General features: G+C 38.4%; 1 protein-coding gene across 1 annotated transcript; it reads left to right on the forward strand.

Moving 5' to 3' along the window:
- The first annotated feature begins 284 nt into the window (after positions 1–284).
- LOC125707734 (SH3 domain-containing YSC84-like protein 1) lies at positions 285–21,226 on the forward strand. The gene is made up of 10 exons (XM_048975030.1): positions 285–429; positions 6,901–7,011; positions 7,561–7,674; positions 8,797–8,861; positions 11,400–11,512; positions 12,255–12,383; positions 12,551–12,701; positions 12,871–12,937; positions 13,582–13,635; positions 17,462–21,226. Coding segments are annotated over exons 1-10 (1,005 nt in total). The 5' UTR covers positions 285–428; the 3' UTR covers positions 17,662–21,226.
- The last annotated feature ends 2,630 nt before the right edge of the window (positions 21,227–23,856 follow it).

Below are 23,856 nucleotides of genomic sequence, written 5' to 3' on the forward strand. Positions count from 1 at the left end.
ACCAAAGACAAAAACCGCATCGAATCTCTTTATTAAGCCTCGTAGCCATGATAACAAACATAAGTAGGTCCATCACGGTGCGGAAGCGTCACTCAGTTTTGACTCCCAAATTTATGCCTGTTTATAAATCCCTCAAATGTTTAAAATTATTCTTACTTTTTTACAAAAGAAACAACATTGACTAGTAATACAATTACTTTTATATTTCAAAACTGTCTTCTATTTAATAAAAATGTAATTCAATTGCGTGTTTGTGCATATAAATTAACGGAGGCGACTGGGTCGGCCGCAACAGCGACTTAAGTAACAGGTTCGGCAGGTGTTTGAAGTGGCTAGCGGCAGACAGCCTTACCTGGTACAGGTGAGAGTGTTTTCCAAGAAGATTGTTTGGGGTGTAGTCGACGGAGCGGAAGAGTCTCTTTTAAAGAAGTAAGTATTTTATTTGAAAACTTTGGTTAATTTGAGAGGATAGTTTTATGATGTGTTTGGTGAACGTCCTAAATCTGGAAGAGTGTAAACTCCTCCCACACCCGACTGACAATAGTTTTCAAAGCGAAGTGACGAATATAAAGAGATATGAAGTGGCGCTTAAGGTAACTAGAGTGGGATAAAGGTATACGTTTCTGCGTTCTCAGTTATATACCAGCAAATTGATAGATTAAAAATTAGGTGTTGATATGGAAGTTTTAAATGTATCCCATATTTTTTTAATCGTCAATATAACGCTACTGTAGCTGGCAATGTTACGTGGAAGGTTTAGAAATGGGGGGGAAACTAGAGAAAAATGTTACTGAACGAGACAAAATAGCAATACGATTTCGCCGTGAAACATAAAACACATCTCTACACAAAGTGAGAAACCTGGAGTGTATTTTATCAGTTTTCAAAAATGTTGAGCATTTAACATTTATTTATTAGAACGCGAGTTAAATTGCATAATAGACCACAAATTACTTCCCATTTCATTGTATTGTTCTGTAATCGTTATTCATGGGGGAGGAGAATCTTCCTTACCCAGTTATTTTCCCCCGCAACTTTCAAGAAAATTATGGCAGGCTTGATTATACTGCTTTTAAATGCTGACATGCAACGTAACTCCTACAGTAATCACAATATTAGGATTATTCATCCATTGCATTACATTTAATGCATTAAAATTGGTTCTACGTCCCGAACATGATTAAGCTACTTGACACGCCACAGTCAAGCGAATTGAGGAAGGAAAGCAAATTAAGCATGAATTTGCTCTAGGGAATGTTACACGTCTGTCATTATTTCTTAAAATAAATTCTGGCCTGACATCTCATGCGTTGAATTCATTCTTTCATAACTTGACTTAACTTGTGCATCTTCTGAGTTTGAAATGCTTCGAGACATCATTTTTTTTTAACTTTCAAAATGGGGTGACCTTTGGTTTGTCCAGTTTCATCAGAACAATATGCTATACATTTGCTGCAAGACAAATTCTTCTGTGTTTTTGTCGATGATTGATACCAGGTTTTCGAGAAGTATGTGTTCCGTGTAATAAAAATAAATGTTACGGGACTATTTAGAACAGCTGAAAAAAATGCAGGCGTTTTGTACGTTTTCCCACGGCGCATAACGCATCGCTGTTTTGTGCGTTGAAGCATATTTCAGATCTGATAGTATGCGTCATGGACTGATAGGTTAAACGTCATAAGGATACTCCAACATAATGAACCGCATGGTATTATAATAAAACGGAAACGGGACGGGATGAGTAGCTCTTTGCCATGTGAGTAGCTTTTTTTTTTTACATGTGCGTTCCATGTTTATCTAGACAATAATTTTATGATACTACAATGGACACCAAATATTTTTATTCTAATCAGAAAGTTGATTTCACAGTAAGTGAAACATCCTGTGTGGCTTTTTTTTCCAGTTACAAGTTTGAGAAAAGTCCTTGTCAATTAGACTTGTCACTTGATCGCCTGTTTTTCTTAATCCAGGTTATACCCACATTTCGCCGCAGCCAAATGCTAACTCAATAACCATAAGAAGCATTTGGTAACACTACATGGACAAAACTATTCGTACCTCTGGCTATTACACCTATAGGAACTTTTATGTCATTCTAATTTCTTAGACATCAGTATGGAGTTACCCCACCCTTTTGCAGTTATAAAAGCTACCACTCTTCTCGGGAAAGCTGTCTTGGTATGCTGAAGCATTAAGAATTTCCTTCACTGGAATTAGGGGGCCTAGCCCAACCGCATACCATTATCCATCCTCCACCAAACTTTACAGCTGAAACAATGCAGTCGTGCAGGTACTGTTCTGGTAATGTTATCCAAACCCAGAATCGTCCATCAGGTTGTCAGACAGCGAAGCATGATTTATCGTTCCACAGAACAAGTTTCACTGCTGCAATATCCACTAGTGACCTGCGTTTACACCACTGCATCCAACGCTGCGCCATTGCACTTGGTGATGTGAGGCTTGCATGCAGCTCTCAGCGCACAGTTTTTTTTAATTTATTATTTTTTTTTAAATTTTAGCTGGGGTTAATAGCAGTGGAAGTTTGGAACTCTGCAGTTATTTAGTCAGCAGATTGCTTTCGCTTTGCGATAATACCACGTACTGTGCAGTTGACTGTGGAATATCTAGCAGGGAAGAAATTTCCCAAACTGACTTATTGCAAAAGGTGTCATCCTACGACAGTACCACACTTGATTTCACAGTTTTCTCCGAATTACCCATTCTTTCATAAATGGGTCATTCTGGCTCGGCTCAACAAAAGGTCCTTACTCGACCATCCCAGAATTGAACCATTTTGTCCTATTTTTTTTGCCCCTTGGCCAATGTGAGAGCCAAAATTTCTCTAGCCTAACTTATAGTTTGGGAGTTGACCTCACTGAATTTCAAGTTGGTGTTTCTTTTCATTTGCAGAAATGCTTGGTAGGCATCTGAAAAGGGGGTCGGTGTCTTTGCAATGGTAACACCTAGACCCCTGGGGGAAAAGGTGGATATAAAAAGTGGAAAGTCTTTCACCAAAGTAGAAAGACCTCGCTCGTTTATCAAGTTAAAATTTATAAATTAAGTTTGACTGTATTTATAAAAACACACACAGAATGGCATTTTCTGTTTTTAAGGGTTTCATTTATCTTAAATTTGTCAATCTCTATACAATTTTTGGATTTTTCATATTGGCCCAGGCGCAATTAAAATGGTTCACTTCGGTGATGGTCAAGCGTAGACGATGCCAAATATTTGAGCTGAGGCAGAGTAACCGAAGCATTTGTGAACCTGACTGCATGGCTGGCTGCTTGATTTTAATACACCTATGGGAATGAGTGAAACACCTGAATTCAATGATTAAGAGGTGTGGCTAGTACTTTTGTCCATATTGTATATATGTTTAACTAAAATTATTTAGTAGCTCTAGTGTTTGTTGTGGATACCCATATTTGATTATGGTTACCTTTTGCTTGTCTTACTATAAGATGACTGGGTGTTGGGGGTGTGTTATTTTTGGTATTATAGATAAAATTTAGATTAAGCACAGTTGAAAGCAACACGCGTTGTTGCTTGAATGACAAGTTGAAAGACAATGCATCTTTAATTTATGATTACCTTCGCCAAATACAAATTATGAAATAATTGCTGTGTGGCAGAGATTTGCATTTTACATTGTTTACATGTTTTGTTATTGGTTTGCTGGCCAGTAATGAGCTAATTTTCTAGATGGGTATAAATTGCAATTATTTGTACAGTATTAATGATAGAAATTGTATTCCCATAGTAAACTCAGACTGTTATTTATTCAGTGAAATAAAACTGAGGAGCCTCACTGTACAGGAAGACCGGTACTTAGTCTTTATTTAATGCTTGATGTAGATTTACAACCAATTGCTTTTTCCTAGTGTTGGTTTTGGCTGTATGAAGACAAGATTGTTTTCATAAGCAACTCTGAATCCAGCTATATTTTTGCTTTTTGTCTGTCCTTCGCTTGACTTCCTTTAATTGCCTTAGTAGCCTGTAGGTGATGTGAAGGTTTATAGTTCCAGTCTGTACAGTAATGTAGTCGGGTCATTCCATGTCAAATCATTATACTTTTGAACCTCATCGTCACGGATTTTAAGAGAACTTGGCATGTTGATTTGGTCACATGAGTAACTCATGAAACTGAAATTGGGCAAGTCTTGGATCAATATTGAGGGAGATTTAAGCAAACAAAGTTAACTTCTTTTTTTTTTGGGGGGGGGGGGGGGCGGCGGCTATGACTTTGGCTATATTATCCTTAATGTAAGCTACACAAAAATGGTCCTTGTTTTGTTTTAAAGCTATTGTCCAGCTCTATTCAAATAATCACCATATAATTACTGATTAAAATATTAAAAATGTGTTTCAGAATTGATCAATTTTTTACTATGCAGCCATGACATAATCTTTGATGCTTGCAAAGTAGAGTGATTCCCTCAGTGTGCACTTACACTGGGCCGATTTGCACACCTGATTCACCTCCGATGAATGCAGGGCATTTATTAGCCATCTTTACTAGCCACGTGGGCCTTTTCAATAGTATGGGAAGTACAGGTGTCTGCAATGACATTAATGAAGCTTCTATTAAATTTCATTGTAGCATTTTTGTAACCTTAATGTTATTACGTATACCTGTGCTTTTTATACTATTTCATGTCAGTGTGTCTGCCCTTAAAAAGGCCCATTAGTGATATGAAACCATGTAACGCTACCTTTACGTCGAAATATCTCAGCAACACCCTACAAACCAAAGAGCGAATTTTCTGGAGATGTTCCTGACATATGATCTAGCTTTAGCAGATTTTTTTAATTACATTTTTAATAATTAAATCAGTTGCATAGTAATTATTCAAATGTGGATGGCATATTTGTTCAATCTATAGATCTCTAAAACAATATAAGGACCACTTTTGTGCAGCTTACGTTAAGGTAAATATGGCCCCCAAATTTGGTGTTAAAATCAAATCACGTTTAGTTTCAGGTAACATATGTACAACAGTGTCACTACATATTTCTTTTGACATCAGAGTGTTGTATCGTTTGATGCTTTAGTTTGTTAGGATGCTGTTTGTATTGCATGCATGATTTGTTTTACATGTGTTATGAAGGAGTTATTTATTGATTTGTGTATTTGCGTTACCAGATCAAAAATATGTCGGGCTTTTGAAGCCCTAGCGGGCACTTTCATCAGTAAGTTCATGAGCTAGAATGGCAGAGGAGATTGTTATGGTTACTAAAAATAACTGTTTGTATATCTCATTTCTGTCATGCTTGTGTATGTTAAGATTTTTTGGCTGATAGAACGTATCTATACCTATGCCAGAGTGTAAAGGCAGTTGGACAGTGCCTGCCTCTGCAAGCCAGTTGCTGTTTTTCAAACAGATGCACGGTGCGTCATTGGGTGGAAGCCATTTACAGGAATGCCACCCCACTGATGAACATTTTCTGCAAGCATATAAGGTGGCATACTGTTGTAGCTGCAGGTAGCTATTTTCTCATTGCCTTGTATGCTTCTTTAATGACATTAACCCATGGGAATTGGCATTTAATATGAATAACTAGCTGTATGCTGAATACACTTAAATACAACATGTTAAACCTATATTTATGGAAAACATATCCTAGAGGTATAGTATAACTACTGAATTTGAGTGCTAAAGCTTCTTGGAAAGCTCTCAACGATGGAGACTTCTTATTTTGTTGTCATTTTTTTCCCCCCTCTTTGAAAATATTTAGCTGTAGGTCATTCATGTGTAATTCAACTGGTCCCAGTATTGAGGCTTGTTGTGTTGGCAGATGTGTGGAGTATCATGACGGCTCATCATGGCACCCCTTAAACGTGCTTAAATAATCAGTTATGCACTGCTTTGTCTAAAGATATGTCATGCCCCGCTCCTTTCATCACAGAAACACCATCATACGCCACTGCTTTGTGGTGATTTTATCGGGTTAAGAATAAACTAGAGCTTGGATACGTGAGACCTTATTAATGCCCGGTTTTTAAGAGTCGAGTTTTTGGATCGATTAACTTCTTATTTGTCTTTCGGTGCATGGGTTAGTTTTATGGTGAAATCATCCTGAAGAAGCCAGAATTGTACACCTTAATCAAAATACTTTAATTTAGTGCAGCCCGGACATTATGATGTCCAAGTGTCTTTCTGAGTGTGATTGAGTATTGTTCCGCTGACATTACAGGTTTTTCTTGAACTTGGGAGGCTGCTTCGAAAAGTGACTTTTTTTTTTTTTTCTTCTTCATACGCCTCCCTGAGGTAGCTACAAAAAAAGAAGGGCGCATGGCCAAGAACAACTCGTATTGCTCTGTCGGCTGTTATCTATCCAAACAAGTCTTTGGAAACTTTGGCTTGACAAAGTTGTCACTTCATCTTTGATTTATTTTTCCGCAAAAATGTAAATGTTTTTCAGGTCAGAATGGCTTTGGTATTTGGGCTAAATGTCCATATTATGCGTTACTTTAGCACTTAAGTCTATTTTAATGAAAATCAACCACTGCCTCCTTACCTGATTTTAATCTATTTGTATGATGGTGTTTCTGCTGTCTGAGATATATTTTATTGTAATACTTCCACTGGGACTTCAGTACAAATCTGGAAAACCTAAATTAAGCTTTATTTTGGTATCTACTTCAGGGGGATTTTCTAGGCTTCCATCAGAAAATTGAGGTTGTAATTTCCCAATGGTGAATCTATTGGAAAAATCATAACATTTTCATGGATAACTTCAGTGGATTTATTTTATTTTTTTTTATTTATTTTTTTTTATAAATTTGGTACCTAGTGAATGTTGTGATTGGTTATTTGTTCTGATAAGCTAATCTAATAGTAAAATTACCATGTAAAGACATTATTAAACTTTTTTTTTTTTTTTTTTTTTTCCTAGTGAATAATCCCATACCATCCAACCTAAGGTCTGAGGCCAAGAAGGCTGCCAAAATCCTCCGGGAATTCACAGAGATCTCCAACCGAACTGGACCTGACAAGCTCATTCCTCGTATGTACCGTGTTCGCTGTGAATGGGTTAATCGGCAGCGTCCTCTGTCACCGACTCGGTGCTGATGTGGCCGTCTATCACCGGGATTGCGCCCATTCCTGGCATATGATGGGGAGCATTTCTGTCATCTGATGTCACGCTTGCATGTTGATGAGACTGCTCTCTCCCAAGGATCTGTCCTTGCAGGTTGTTTTGGTTGCTAAAGTTGGGCCTGGCACTACCTGCTCTTTCTCCCAGTAACGCATGTACGAGCCCCACAGCTGTGTTTTCTCTTTGTGCGTTCTACCCAACTGTCTAGTCTGAAAGTTATGTTGATAACTTAATGGTGAATGTGAGACGACAGGCCTTGTCTATGCCTGACTAAAGATTCCAGACAATAGTGTCTGAGTATGTAAGTGCAGGTGTAGATACGTACTGCCCGTTAAAGGCTATGCTGTTACTATAAGAGCTTCTTAAGAATGTGGTTGTAGCTTGTTTAGTTAAATGTAATGAGAGGATATGGATGGTCTTTATACTCGTTGATCTGCTCCTTGCCGTTTTCTCCTGCAGCTCATGTGATCGCCAAAGCGCAAGGTCTGGCCATCATATCTGTCATCAAGGCGGGGTTTATGATCACAGCGCGGGGAGGCAGCGGAATCGTTGTGGCTCGGCTTTCTGATGGACGTAAGTGAGCCGCCCACTTCTCCCCCATGTAGTGAGTATTGTCTTGCGAACATGGTAAGAGATGGAGTGCTGTGACAGGTGACCTGGCCCCCCACAGTCCCCCAACTTAAACCCTTTAGAGCTGCTTCGGTATGAGTGAGGCAAGCTGCTTGGTGGCTGCATCAGGAAAATGGTTGGAAGAATGCCAAGAGTCTGCATTGCTGTCATCGAAGCAAAATGGTGCAATTTGGAGGAGTCTAATTTGAGAAAATTGAAATGTTGAACACTTCTCTTTTGTCATTGTAATATTTATGTATTACTTATACCATAAGGCCTCGAGGTATAAGGTGAATAAGTTAATGCCATGTCTCTTTTGACAAGGGAGGGGGTTAACATACAAATGATGCATGTCATTTGTATTTCATTAAGTCAAGCTTTATACAAGTAACTACTGCCATACCAGGTCCTCGCTATACACTTACTACTTTTTCCCGAATTGCTTAGTCATTTATTTTTTTTGTTGGTTTTGGGTATGCTGCAGAAATAGGTAAGTCTTGGTGTTCAAAGCGATGGACTTGTGTGTTTTGGACACCATTTTGGTGGGAAATGGTCAGTTAATACTTAATGCCCCTGTAACCCTTAATTAAAACATAAAAATTAAGTGATGTATCTTTTTAAAATGAAGATCTCTAAAAAATCATGGGAGTATCTTGCTGTTGTCTGACAGAGAAATGCCCAAACCTGGAAGAGAGTCAAGTCAGTCCTCTGCAAAACATTAGTCATTCAAGGGCTGCTATGCTGGAAAGAGTGTGTGTGTGTGTGTGTGTGTGTGTGTGTGTGTGTGTGTGTGTGTGTGTGTGTGTGTGTGTGTGTGTGTGTGTGTTGCTGTCTTAATGTACAGAATCTGAGGTTTATTCTGGAGCTTGTTTAAACCATCAGATTTCAATTCATTGACATTCACAGAATTCTTGATTTCAGATTTTGAATTTCTTTAGCATGCCACCTTTTAACAAAATGCATTCCTTGAAGGGTGTGGAATTGAACACTTTTTTTCCTTTATACGTTTTTAAATGTCCACCCCCCCCCTAGTCCATTGGATTTTTCTTCATTTACAGAGTATTTTAAATATTTCCTTCCCTCTAGGCTGGTCTGCTCCCTCTGCTATTGGAATCGCAGGCCTTGGAGGAGGGTTCGAGATTGGCGTTGAGGTAAGCTGGAAAACTATGATCCACCTGTTGCAGGCATTTCCTTTCTGATATCCATGGTATTTTTTTGTTTTAAAATCCAGATGCCTTCCTTTTTATGTTGCTGTCATTTGAAGTCTTTGTTGCTATTGTCAATCTCAGATCATTACTTTAGTGCTTTAGAAAAAGGAATCTTCTAACTTAATTTTAGCATCTTAAAATATGAGCATTAACATACAGAAACTCCTAATCTGTACAATACGTAAGATCTGAAGTTTGTGTTTTTCCCCATTTTAAATTAAGGTGAAATACAAAGCCAAGCTATTTCATTAATCAGTGGGAACTTTTTCTTAGCTGTTAAATGGTTAACTTGTAAATAACAGATTCTTTTTGTAATTAAAACTGCCCAAAGAATCAAAAGGAGCATTAATTTGGATACCTGTGCGGTTTTAGCCAATATAATTCAGGCAACCACTTGTGCAACAAAATAGAGCTCAAGTTTGCCGATAAGACTTCTATGCCTTCAAAACTAGGGTGACATGCCTGATACTCAGTTTTGCTGTTAGCTTGTAGAATTTCAGCTATAAACAGAGTGATGGGGGGGGTGGGCAATGCATAGAATTTTTGTGTCTCTACTACTTTTCAAACACACTGACAGTTTTTCACTATTCATGGCTTAATTTTACAAACTAGGGGGCATGTTTAAATGTTTGACTTGTTTATGCTTAAAGTGACGGCTTTATGGAACAAGTAATTTCTTACTGTAAAAATCTTGTACTTGCAAATCATTGGGATTATCCTTTCATAATGGCCCGCAAAGCTTTGGCACAGTGCCACACTGCATGCTGGGACATGCTACTGTGATTCTTTTAGTTTTCTTTCCCTGTCCTGGTAGCTTTTACAGCAGTGTGAGAATAGTGGTCATCTTGGCATCCCTTTGCCATCAGTCTTCAGGAGGCAGTGAAGTTTGCAGTCATCTATTTTTGTTTCCTGACGAATGCAACGGCACTGCATTTGCAGTGCTGTTAATGCCACTCAAGCCTGCATTTCGTTATCACAAATAAATGCCCTTTGCCTAATCATATTGGTCACGTGACTAGTTGCATTGTTTTCCAGACTATCAGTCTGACATGAAATGTCGAAGCACTGGAACCTGATCGAAGTTTGTGGAGCCTGGCTGATATTTTATCACTATTTTGAAAACATTTACGCACAAGTACCTTCAGATCTGTCCTGCACAGAGTGTCAGTATAAAGGCCATCTGACAGACAGCCCCATACATGTAAATCTTTATTTCACCTATATTATAACACAGTTGTAATTTGCAAACTTTTCCAGAACCTCATAGTATTTAATTGGTTAGATCTGCCTTGACTATCATTGGTTTGACTGATGACCTAATTGTCACGCTTCTTTCTATTAGATTACATTAACGTTTGGTTTAGCTTGGCTCCCACTTTTATGCTTTGGTATTCTCATGTCTTTTCGGTGCTCTGCATATGTATCATGATGCCAAACTCACAATGTTGTCCCACTTGAAGCATATCTTGGATCGTCAGTTGTGTCAAGCATTTAACTGGAGCATGCATAATCTTTCTTCCAGTTTTTTGAAATAGTTTGGCTGCCGTGCAACCTAGGATATGCTCAATGGTGCTGCTCCCCAGCCAATCCAGACACTTGAACCTTCAGGAATGTTCGAACACTATGTTACCTGCTGATCATAGTGCCCTATGCTGCCTGAGAGAGGGTCCACGCCCCCACCCCTCAACCTTGTCCAGAAGACGCATATTGGAAGATTAGGATATCTAATTTCTGTGGTTTTAGACAAGTTTTCTTTTCTATAATCTGTTATTACAGTTATAGTAACCTAATGTCACCCTATTGCTTTCAGAGTTGAGCAAGTGTACTGCAGTGAGCTAAAGCAGCGTTCTCAGTTTGGCTGTTTTAGACCAACCTGCTTTATACATTTTAGTGCATCTCGGTGGACGTGTCGTGGTGTCTAAGCTGTGGGTTTTTTTTGGTTTTTTTTTGTATACTTTTTATCTTTCGTGACAGATCTTGCCTTCCCTGTCTCTGGGCTGACGTATCAAGAGATGCAAGACTTTCTCGTTACAGTAAATTCTGGCAAATACTTTGTTCTATCTGTTTGTCATTGAAGCCAACAGACCAGTGAGAACATTTTCAGCCCTTGTTTATATATCCAAAAAAAGAGGGGGGGGGGGGGGGGGGAGGGTGCGACATTGCTGTGCAACAAGAAAAATTCTTAACTGGAATATACATACTGTCATTGTTTTGGGCGGCAAGTATACAAATTGTTAGTTTGCTAGCATTCTTGTACTGGATGAGTATGAAATAACAGAAGGGGTCAATGGCAATGAAGGATCATTTTGTTCAGAGAACAATCTGGTTTAAGATAATGGTCTCCGACTTGTGTGGGATTATTTTTAGAGAATAGAACACCTGCCAAACTGTCCTTGATTTTATGAATCTGCTGAAATTTGTGTTCATTTCTGTTGATATATTTATTTTCGTTTGCCCTGAGATTTCTCCTTCCTCCCCAAGGTTTCAGACCTGGTCATCATCTTGAATCACAGGCGGGCCGTCGACGCGTTCACGAAAGGTGGCAACCTCACCTTGGGAGGCAACTGCACTGTGGCTGTGGGACCTCTGGGCAGGTAAATCGTCAAAGTGCTCCTGCCTCATTCTTTGGCCTCAGTCGCAAATTTTTTTTTTTTTTTTTTAAAGTGATTTTAAGTGGGTGTGTTAAGCATTAATATTTCCCTTGTTCTTTTTGGTCAGCCCCTTTATACTTGCAAACTATTTGATTACCAACAATTTAGGGCTGAGAAGCTATTCTGTGCCTTTTTTTTTCCTCTTCCCCTACATTTCCATGTTTAGTGAAAAGATCTGTTGCGTTCACCGGTTATTTGTGTGCTTTATGCGCTGCGAACTGATGATGGCTGTTATGTCTTTTTATTTATAGATAAGGCTGTAATTAGTATTTCTATGGTGAGAAAGTGTGTGTCTCCTGTGTGTGTTAAATCATTTTATAAATAGACATTTATAAATGACTACATGTTGGGGCAGGAATTTTTTCTTTCTGTGGAACTGGATTGGTACCTGAAGAGCATCTATCATATCATGGGTTAAGGAGTGGTGCAGTGAGGGTGTCAGTAATGTAATATCGCATGACATGTTTGGTCCACCCCACCCCCCCTGTTAGGATACAAAACCTGTGCAGATGTTTCTAGTCATGGAAATAAAACGTAATCAACTCTGATATTATGCTAGTTGTCTAGTTGCATATCAGTTAAATGTCTCCTGCGGTGAAGAAGTGACTTGGACAGTGTGCTTATTGAGTCTTTGTGCTTATTGATGTCATCGGGCCCTGTAATGTACATCATGTTCCTGTTGCAGGAACGTTGAGGCGGATGTGGCATTGCGGAGCACAGCCGCCGTCTTCACCTACTGCAAGTCACGTGGCCTCTTTGCAGGGGTGTCCTTGGAGGGCTCTTATCTCATAGAGCGTAAAGAAACCAACAGAAAGTAAGTGGCTTTTGATCACAGCTGAGTGAGAAGTGCCGTATTGAGTTTGCACAGGTCCCAAATCTAGCTTTTTGAGGACTCATCGTGAAGTTCATTGGCCAAGTGTTCTATGATTTTAGTTTTGAGGCATTTCTCATGACATGTTTGACTTATTTGCGGTCTGGCAGGTTTTATTCCCAGGATATCCGGGCCCACGAGATCCTGAACGGGAATGTTGAACCTTCTCCAGGTGCCCAAGAGCTGTATGACATCCTGGAGGACTACACCGAGAAGTACACCACAGACTGGCAGCGCAAGAACCTCCGACAGTCCAACAAGGTGACGTTTAGGACCTGAGGGTGGCTTTGGGTTTCGTAAGATTTCTTCATAAAATGTGTTCTTGCTTGTCTAAAAGGAAATGTCACTCTCGTGTTTGGCTACTTGCATTGTTTTAGTTGCTCCGGAGGCCGGGGAAAATTTACATGCAAGTCTGGTTTGTGCTTTTCAGTCAAGTGCTCCACCAGCAAGACCACGGCCTCCCGTACAGAAACCCTCAGTAGCCCGCAAAGCGGAAGGTAAGACGGTAAAATCTTCCAAGGGGGCTATGTTAATTGCAGTTCCTTCGCCTATTTCAGATAAGTTTATCTTCCCCAACTATCAGTTAAAGTGTAAGATAGGGAATTGCAAGCAAAAAAGCTGTTACTGTACTCTAAGTGGCACACAGTGCTAGTATACCAGAGGACTTTGGTATGGAAAAAGGAACAAGGCTTTGGAGAGACTGTTAAACTGAGGTGTACCTTTCAGCCTAACCTCATCCCAGACTGGGGTACATTTCCCAAAATGTTCCAACTATGCAAGTTGCTAACATTGTTGGCAAGTATGCTTTTGGGAAACATACCCTGATGTATAGTACTGCTGGGTGAAGCAGAGCCAATCAATTAGAAACCTGAAATGAAATAGATTAGGGAATTCTTAATGCTACATCCTACAAAAAGTCCTCCCACGTTAATTTACAGCTGAATTTGTCTGTGTACAAACATGCTTGTTGTTGATTTAAGCATTTTATTATGTCCATCTAGATAAGGGTGTGTGGTTTGGCTCATACTTGCTAACTAAAAAGAAATGCATGTAGTCTAAGGAACTTTGATTCGGTACTGTAATTTGGTGGTAGGATGTATGAATTTCATTCACTTAGCTTTTTGTGTATTTTCGTCTATAGATGTCAAGTCGTCCGTGTACCCAGATGTCGCTGCCCTGAAATGGGACAGTCCTGGTTAGTATGAATGTCTGTCTGCTTTTTCTTGAAAATGGTATACGTTTACTGCATACTCGTGTCCATTGTGACACTTGTTTAGTGATACACTTTAAATGTTTTGTAACTTGTCATCGAAGATGGTTTACTTTGTACTGGAAGAACTTTGCCCTAGTCACTTCTGCGACAGATTCAGTGTGAACATTTTGCAAGTTTGATAAAATAACCTTGGTTTAACGTCTCACGTAGGTTAAATGTGAATGTGGTATCATGCCAGGAAACTTGGTGAACCAGTATCCCTAAATATTAAGTACCTTTATTCTTTTCCCCATGACCGTACTGGGTAGGTGGCTATGGACGATGGGTAGGTGGGCGTATCACAGATGTTGACTGTAGCAGTGGTATTCCTATATGGAAGTCAAGCATTTTATGTTCCCAGTTAAATCCAATTTGCACCTTTTTGTGCGACTTGCAAGTAAAATTGACAACAGCCAAGAAAGGTAATTGGTTCTTAGCCAGCCTCTGTGGCCATTGTGAAGCGTTGGTTTGTCCGGAAGAGCTCTGAGATCCCGGTCTCAGGATGAAGCAGCTGAAGTTGTTGAATTATTGTAAGTCTGATTCCATGACTGGTCTGACACAAACACATTCCAGCAGCCATGGGCAGTGAACGCCCATTGTGACAATTAACAGTTCATTCATGGTGAATTTTGTTTGTGTGGCATTAACCTACACATGCTTGTTCTTTTTGTGTGCCTTTTTTATTTATTTATTTATTTATTTATTTATTTGAACTAAGTGGTGACTGGAGCCTCACTTAACAACTATGCACTACAATACCTCAATATAGCATCTCTGTATCAGTGTCTGTATGTTTTACGGCATTAAAAAACCCTTTGGGTTTTTAAATACCATGGTACACCGTCATATCGTTGAAACCTAGTAATAACTTCTAATTGTTTTTTTTTTTTTTTTTTTTTTTATCACACGAGAAAGCTACATCATTAGCCAGGTACTCCCTTCCGACTAACTCGAGCCCTATTATAGAACATAGTTTTGTCTTCAAACATTGGTGATTCACTTGCTCTTGCTTAAGAGCAGACAAATCGCCCCACCTTACAGAAACTGTCAGAATCACCGGACAATCATCTTGGTTAATTGCCAGTAGGGCAGCAGCACACTCTACCTTGTTTATAATTGCAGAGGGTTGCATCAGTATTGCTCTGAATTCCCCAAAGTTGTGAATTTCCCTGGTTGAGTATACCAAATCGGATGCCTCAACTTTGGTTACTGTGACCATAACTGCGACTTCACCGTGAGCATTTCAGAAATTTAACTGGGTGATTATATTGATGATGCACAATTGTTTAAAAAAAAAAAAAAAGTCAATATGTTCAATTGCATGAAATTTGACTTTGTTGTAATGGCCTTGACCGAGACATTTGTCTTTCTTTAGTAAATTGCCGGCCAATACAAATTCGACATTTTATAATTTGCATTTCAGCAGCCTAATGGCATGCCTATATGCTCAATAAAAGGATATTTAAATAAATGTATTTGAACTAAATCAGGGCTCTTGAAGACTTTTTAAAGCGTTCATGGTGTATGTAAAATGTTTGCGCTTTAAATGGAATTTTTTCCATTGGTAGCTGCTTTCTATTTGTAATATTCTCGCCAGTCCCGGTCCCGAACGACCTCCATTTAGATTACCCAGGAAAATGATCTGTGTTTCTATTTTTCATGACCACGGAAATGGATACGCATGAATTAGACACTAATTCTGTTTCCGAGTCGAAGACTCTTAAAATGGCCACATTCTGTTTGCAGTTACAAAATGTGCGCGCTGCACAACTCTAGCAATAATGAGCCCCAACCCTGATCCAGTACTTAAACTTTTAATTGCTTTGTGCCCATATTTTGTCGACAAATCACTGTTCTCGGCAAATTTTTAATATATTAAAGTGTGAAGTCAGTGTTATTGCCTTGCTTCAGTCAAACTGCATTTGTCCTTAAGTGTTTTGCTTCTGTATTGCAACCGATGCACAAATCACTGCTGCATAATCCAATGCATCAGTCTGCATTGCATTCCATTGTAATAGTCTTATCTATGGCACCTGCGCAGCAGGGAAATTCCCAGCCAGGGTCTTCCGTCCTGTCAAAGCACTTTCACTGGGATTCGTGTACAAGCAGGAAACCACATAACTTCAGTGTCGTCGCACTGCCAATATAAACTAACTGGGCTCCCCAGCTGCATTCTCTTGCCAGATCTGTAGGATTGTCCTTTTTTAACTCTTCTTAATTGCTACGTGCGTTAGTGGGGGTTGTAGAATGAAAGTAGTGTGCAATTAATGCAAGTTGCATTATGTCCTGGCATTTATGGCAGTGGGAACAGTTTTATGTGCCTTAGGTGTTTGTTAAATTTTTGCATTTGAAAGATCATTTGAGAAAGGTGCCTTCTGTAAAACAGTGGGCCAGACTCCCTGTCTTGTAGTTTCCAGCATATGCCATGTTCTATTTCTGCCTTAAACCAGTGCAGTGAGAATATTCTAAAACCAAGACTGTCCCTTGATTAGGCTTTGCATAGTAGTTTTATCTATAAGAAAAACCATCTGCCATGAAAATTGTATATAAAAATGTGTCTATCATGAGATCTGCAATGAGTTTGTCCCTGTGTCTGCTGAGTTCTCTTTTATTTTTGTATTTGGAATTTAGTTATGCTGCTATATCCCTATTGAGCTTGTACCTCTGTCATATTCAGGAATGTTACAGAATAGTTTTTTTTTTTTTTTTTTTTTTTGGTACGGTCTACTGTACATTCTAAAATCATCCATACACCCTTTCGGCCTTTTTTGTGTTTTTTTTTTTTTTTTTTTTTTTTTTTTTTAAATTCCCCCCAATAAAATGCAAAGACTATAACGCACATGTTTAAATCCCTTTCTATATGAAAATGGTAGGTATACCTTTTTTGTTTTAAAATGTGACTTCATTCATGCTGACATTTTAACGTTAAATTGTAGGGTGCGTCGTTTTAGAGTGTATTAAGTCGGTCATATAGACTAATTTGTATTTGGAGAAATACAGTTGTTCATTTGCACAATTAATTGTGTATTTTCCGGGTAAACGTGACATGTTTTCAGGTTACATTATTAAACATTAATAATGAATCACCCGAAATAAGATGCATATTAACATAATAGAGAGAATAATTCATGTATTTTGTCATTTTGCCATGTCAAAACAATGAATTAATCACTTGCCTTCCCCAAGAGGTCATTGTGAGTGGGTAGATTTTTAAATAAGTGTACAGATTCCGGAACTTCTCCTCATTGGAGACTCATTCGATTTAATCAGGTCTGCCATGCATAACTTATTCTTAATGATTTTCCTTTGCTCATGTTATTTCTTCATTTAATATTTTTGCCATGCAAATGTTATAATGCTGTATGTGCTGCCCCCTAGTGTATAAGTACGGCACTTGTGTCATTCAATTGTGTCAATTTTGTATTGCGTAGAAATAATCAAGCATAATTTTCACCTTTGTCAGTACATTTCTTTGTCACTACATACAAATTACATGGGAATACATTTAGTTAAATATAGGGTAGCATGTTTCTTTAAATCAAGACAGTGATGAATTTTGCCCTTAAGGAATGTTGAGCTCTACACCCCTGTTGATATGAAATTGGAATGAAGCAGGTCTTTTGGCCCCAGTGAATCGTGTGTAAATGTTGTACAACTGGCTTAATTTCTGATGTTTTTTTTGGAAAATGTGCTTTGTTGTCATTATACTTTCATGATGATGATAGCAGAATATACCATGTTAACTGATTCTGATGCTGCTACTCCATAGCTCCATCCAGAACAGCAGACAGGCCCCTAGTGGTCACGGCAGTGCACCCATTCACGGGCCAGCAGCCCGGGGATCTCAGCTTTGACGTGGGAGACAAGATTACCGTGATCACCAAGACTGACTCTCAGTACGACTGGTGGGAGGGGCAGCTGCAGGGGCAAGTAGGCATCTTCCCTGCTAACTTTGTCTCCTTCAACTGAGCAGGGCGGGCAGCAGGTCAGTGGGAATATGTCCCGACAGTTGTACTTAGTTTGCACGTCTTTTGATTTGTTTAATATTATGTCACCAGCTGAAGGTTGTATGATTTCTATTGCTTGTTAAAGGCATGCCGCAGCCCCCACTCATCTTCATTTAAGTGTTAAATATTTATGGGCTGCAGGGACCAGAATGGAAATGAATTGGAAACAGATTAGCACTACATAGAATTTAATTTTGAAAGTTTTTTTTCTTTTTTTAGTTTGTGTTAATATGGTTAAAGTTTGGTTCTGTTACTGAATGTTGCACAATGAAGGATTTTTATTTAATTTTTTTTCTTAAATGCATGCAATCTTTGGGCAAAATGACTGGGTTCCCACCCTTGTCCTCAACCCCAAGACAGTCCAAATTTTGGCTCCCTACAGGCCTGAATCGGGTATTTGTTGCTCTTGATTAGCTGGGAGGGTGCCAGTATGTTGACTATTTTGGGGTCCTCGGGCTGGGATGAGAAACGCTGGTTTAAAGGCATCTTCTAGACAATGTTACCCACTTGGCTGTCACTTTGTGTTTAGGGTGACTTTTTGTGTTTTTTTTTTTTTTTTTTTCTTTTTTAAAACCAGTGTTAAATACTTTACAACTGAAATTTATATTACAAATTATTTTTAAAGGTGGGAGGCTGAAGTTAAGGTGGCTGCCATATCCAATGTGTTAATTTTTTTTTTTCTTTTAATGGTAGAATTTTAAACTAACTTCTGTGTCGTTATGGTTACAGCTTCAAACTATGAATTTTGAATGATGAGCAGAATGTCACACTATTTGAATTTCTAATAAATATATTTTGGATTATATTCTTTATAAATAGTTGCATTTTGGAATAATATGTAATCAGGGTCTTCATGTCCAGACCTCCTCACCGTATTTACATCAGAAGCCTGTGTGCAGGTGCCAAAACGAAGATTTTCTTGTATTGAGAGCCACATTATAAAATTCAGACTGGAAAATTACACGTATAGCAAAATATTCAACTATGTTAATATATTCAGGAAAAGAAGGAACAGTTGTTTGTCTCCCAGAGTTGCTCAGGAAAATGCAGGTCAACCGTTGGATGAATCCAGTCCACTTCCCAGAGTAAGGGTTGCTGCCGTATCTTTGCATAATCTTTGTGTCCTGTCTTGCAGCCTCTGTAGTAAAGGCTTGACGCAACAAAATAACCTGAAGCTCTCAACCTTCCCCCTAATCTTGTACGATGACTTTCCATTGCATTGGTCTCTGAGCCAGAGGTTGTTCTGCCTCAGGACGGGTTTGAGGGAGACGCATCTTAACTTCACATTCCTATATACCAGTGTTTCCCATTCCGGTTCTCGACGACACACATGGACAGTCCATGTCTTTGCAGAAATATGGACTGTTTGGCACGGAACTGGAAAGAAGCAAAAATGCAGACTGTCTGTTCCTGAGGTCTGGATTGAGAAACACTGCTATATAAAGTGCTGACAAAATCTTGGGATGCTGACTTAATTTGGTGAAATTGTTACAAATTGGTTTTATAACAACGTAATTCATTTTACAAAAAAAATGTATCTCATTAAACAACCAGTAGTTTTAAGCAAAACATTCATCTGAAGTAGTGAAATTGATACCCATGTTATAGTTCTAAAAGAGCTGTTCTGAGTTTAAAAGTTTGACAAGCATTGGGTGCTTTTTTTTTTAATTGGTAACAATGCTAAATGTGTATTGGTATCTTTTTTTTGGAGCCAGTAACTCCAATTGCAATTAATAGCAAAATGGTAACAACAGAAGAAAATTGACAATCAAAAAAGGAAATGTCTGTGTGAGATGTGCAGATACGTTAAAACACTGCTTGTCAATGGACTTTTGTTTTGAAGCCAGTAAATTTGCAATGCCTTAACGGAATTAAGGAAGTGCGCCAAGACACTCTGTGAGCACTGTACAATCATCAGTCGGATGTTCTTTGTGAGGATATGATGGATCAGTCAGGTTTTTGTAATTCTGATTTTAAAATGCAAATTTGTAATACATTTAAATAACTTTTGTTAATATTTGGACTTTACCAATTAAGAGTCATCCTCTGTGGTGGTTCAAGCCTGTTAAACTGTGTTTTTCTTTTGTGCTAGTCCACAAACTTGATCCTGGAGGACCCTCACTCCACAGATTAGAGACCAATGGCATTCCAAGAAGGACAGACTTTGTTAGCATGCTGTTGAATGTGACAACCAATGAGAGCGTGTCAATGAGATCATTTATCTAAGGTGGGGTGGGGGGGCAGTACTCTGACCATCCTGTGGAAATGATCAGCATACTTTCGCTATCATAACTGGTAGCAACTTTGTAACACCGGCTTCAAACAGGAAGGGTGGCAAGAATCCAACTGCAAAACTAGCTGACATTTAAAAATGCTAGATGGTGTCATGTGATACGACTAAGAGATCACAGAACTTTTACCGTGTACAAGGCACATGCAAATGGAGCTCCATGACTTAAGAACTGATCAAAGATTCACTGTAATCTGAAGGCATGATGATTTTCCTCAGATTTTCTGGCTATGCATCGTAAGTGTAGCGTTTTGTGTTTTTTTTTTTTTTCTTTTGATCCATGCATTACCGATTTTGGTAGCATTACATGGACAAAATACAAAGCTTGAGTTCTACTGTTTAACGGTTCTGTTCTCTTACAGCACATTTAAAATCTGTCACTGACTAAGTGGGTTCCTGTAATTAAACAGAACTGTAGTGTCAAAGATGCACGTGGTTCCTCTAGGATTGTGGTTCTTGGGGGTCCTTGCTTACTGTTTTTCCTTATTTTATATATTAATGATTTGCATTTGTAATGGGTACTACAGCTATTCGGCAGTAATTGACATTGTAGCTGGATCTACTGAAGGATTTGCCCTGCATTCTTTAGGGCTGGGGAAATAATCACGAAATCCCCTTATCCAGGACTAGTTCCTTTCAAATTTGAAACTGACTGGTTTATGTTTGGATTCATTCTCCTCTCACACACACATATATATATTTTGGAGGGTTGTGAGTTTTATGACACGTGTTTTGATCACATCTTGTAAATCGCCATCTTGCATGTCTCTTGTCTGCAGGAATGGACTTATCAGGCTGGTAAAATGTCCTCTGTCATTAATTATGACAGTTAAAATAACATGCATAGCCACAGTGTGGCACGTCAAATTCCTACGGTAAAAACAACAATAAATGTTTATACATGTCGTCAACCCGATCCAAGTGTCTAAGAAAAACACCACCTCTGTATAATTCATAGTGTATTATTCTGGAGGGTTATTCACAGTGAATGAAAGGTGTTTATCTGCTCTTAGCTAGAATGCTGGGCCTCTATCCCTATTGTATTTAGAATCTGTCAACAAAACCCACAAAGAAACCATATCCATTCTGAAGAGCCTTAATGTTACTTAAATTAAATAATGGATTATGACAATCTTTTATTTACTTTAAGGGCGCCATTTAACCAAAGAAATAGACTTTGTCAAATGCATTTCTGTACTCTGACCTCATACATTAATAAACAGGTTTGTTACTTTAATCTTCCCCCTCCTGGTTTTCTTGTTGATTGAAACCTAGACTCATTATTTTATCAACAGAGAGAGTTCAAATACCAGATACCGACATTCCTTATACCCCTGGACCCCTGTGTCCAACTAGTGATTTCAGTTCTGGGGTTTAGAAATGGAGCCGATCGAGGGGCAAGACATTGCACTTGAATTTCTCATATAGCTTCAGTGTTTTTTTTTTTTCTGAATACTTGGGCAAGAAGCAATTTGCACTGTAAAGGGGAAGAAAATGGTCTTGTAATCAAAAATTAGTTTACTTGCAAAGGAAATTGAACATTTGTTCTGTATACACACACACACACACACACACACACACACACACACACCAAAGATACAAACCAATCCATTAATTGTTTATAGCCATTTTTTAATGTCACGTGGTTGCACCTAGCATGTAAAATCTTTATTCTACCCTATAAAGTTTTCAGGATTTCCCCCCCTCCAATCTGTTCATCAGACATGGTTGTGAGTTACTGTACTCGGACCAAACATAGTCCATTTATTTAAGAACAAATAACCCTTGTCTTTTTTCTTTTAAGAAATCCTGAAATTACACTGACTAAATCCATAGTCAGCCGATAATTTGTACTGTATATGACAAACTTGCTTGTAGAGAAGGGCGCCCCCAAATGGTGATCCGGTAAGTAGTCCTGTGAGGAATTTAATTTGTCCAGAGTTGTTTGAATGTAATTTCATACCTTAGTATTTAAAAACTCCAATAAAATGTGCATTATCAGTAAAATCCATCGCACAATTAAGTATAAAAAATGTACGCAATCTACATGTTCGCGGAGGTTAATGGCGTCTATCCTAGGAACTGTGGGGCGCGAAGTTTTTTTTTCTCCACTCATTTTCTATTCACTTTCCCCCCGATCTGACCCACTTCATTGCAACCTTTTTATATAGTATTTAAAGTAATGAATGGCATGACATAACTTTAAAGTTTAGCAAGCAATATTAAATTGATGTGCGCTCAAAGGAAGTTACGTGTGTGTGTGTGTGTGTGTGTGTGTGTGTATAAAATGTATATATGTTTATAGAAAGAAATTGACTATTGTATAATGAAGGTAATTTGTGAATTAGGCCAACGTGTTTTTGTCAAATTGACCCAAATAAAGACTCATTGCGAATTAAACTGGAATCTATGCACAGACCCTTCCTGTTGCTCATAAATAAAATGTGTTTAAAATATTGCTTGAAGGACAAAAAAAAGAGCTGGTACAAAAGCGGAGATCATGTCCAGGCAAAAATATTTGAGTCGTTTTCTTTCCAAAGCCAATTCAAGTGGTGTTAAAATCTTTTATCCACTAAATGCTTTTGATCAGTGTCGGGTGTGAATCAGCTCAGGAGAAAGGGGAACGCGTTTTGTGTATTGGAGCAACATATGCCGCAGACCTAAATATAGAGGATGCATTGTACTTGATGATTAGTTTATGGTCAGTACAATGCTCGTGATCAGACTGTAATAATACTGTGAAAATGGCATCAGGTATCCTTAAAAGGGACAGTTGAAATATTGTACAGCTTGTGGCTTCTCTTAGCGGTATTTATACTTGCTTTCAGATTAGCGGGTTTTCAGATTGTTTGCCTTTTGTGACCTCTTGTGGCAGACTTATGAACTAAAACGTTCAAAGAATAATTTTCGTCAAATCGACGTCTATTATACTAAATATTACTGCGTGAATGAAAAGAGAACGTAACGCAATTTTCAGCATGAAGCAATACATAAGAACTCGGAGCACTTTTAATGACATTTCTAGTGGATTAATTTTGTTTTACTTCTGCGTTGCAAATGTAGTGCAAACAACTGTGTAGCCAATGGTCTAGATGTGCGCATTTTAAGTTAATTATGTAGCACAACAAACTTTAAAGAGAGAAGGATTTGCATGTCAGTAGACCAATTAGCCATACACGGCACCTTTAAATCTCTGAAAAGAACTTTAAAAGTGCTACTAAATTAGATTAATCTAATTTAGTATACTGTTTTTGTTGTGTAGTCTGCTAGTTGGTAATAAGTGGATTAATAACTTAATTAAATGAATAATGTGAATATTCACCCCTTTTTGAAGTTTTCCCTAAAATTAAATCACTTGCGAAATAACATGTTTGGTATTTAATTTCAAGACTAAAACAGTTCCTAGAATTTCTTCTCTGATTTAATGATTTAATCAGAACTAAAATGCCTTGAAGACTATATATGAATGTTCTGAAACCCTAAGATACGCCCAATAGAGAGAGGTAGTAAAATGTGTGTTTGCCTAAACATTCCATATTTTTCCTCTTAAAATACAAAGTTAAAATGCTCCGCTAGCTATAGAAGAGAACACGAGTAAAGCACTGGTTGTTTAAGCATCAAGTTGTCTGTGAAAAGTGTAATATAAAGTAGGACTACTTGTAACAAAATCACGAATTACGTGTTTAACACCTCGTTTTCAGAATATTTTTATTGTATACGGATGTTCACGTTGTGCAACCTATTCTGACATCTACCCTTACCTTGAACTCGCCTTACTGTGTTATCAAAGTTAAGGGCGGGGTTTGGGGGAGTGTACTATTTAATCTAAGGTGAGCACTCCATGAGTCATTCAAAAAGGTGCGGGAG

Source organism: Brienomyrus brachyistius, chromosome 14 (genome assembly GCF_023856365.1).
Source record: "Brienomyrus brachyistius isolate T26 chromosome 14, BBRACH_0.4, whole genome shotgun sequence".
In the NCBI taxonomy this organism is placed as follows: domain Eukaryota; kingdom Metazoa; phylum Chordata; class Actinopteri; order Osteoglossiformes; family Mormyridae; genus Brienomyrus; species Brienomyrus brachyistius.

Bases quoted from the DNA above. Each gene is read 5' to 3' on its own strand.
- LOC125707734 (XM_048975030.1), top strand. The intron at 7,012-7,560 runs GTATGTACCGTG...TTTCTCCTGCAG, and splicing joins ACCTGACAAGCTCATTCCTC to CTCATGTGATCGCCAAAGCG. The intron at 13,636-17,461 runs GTTAGTATGAAT...GCTACTCCATAG, and splicing joins CCTGAAATGGGACAGTCCTG to CTCCATCCAGAACAGCAGAC.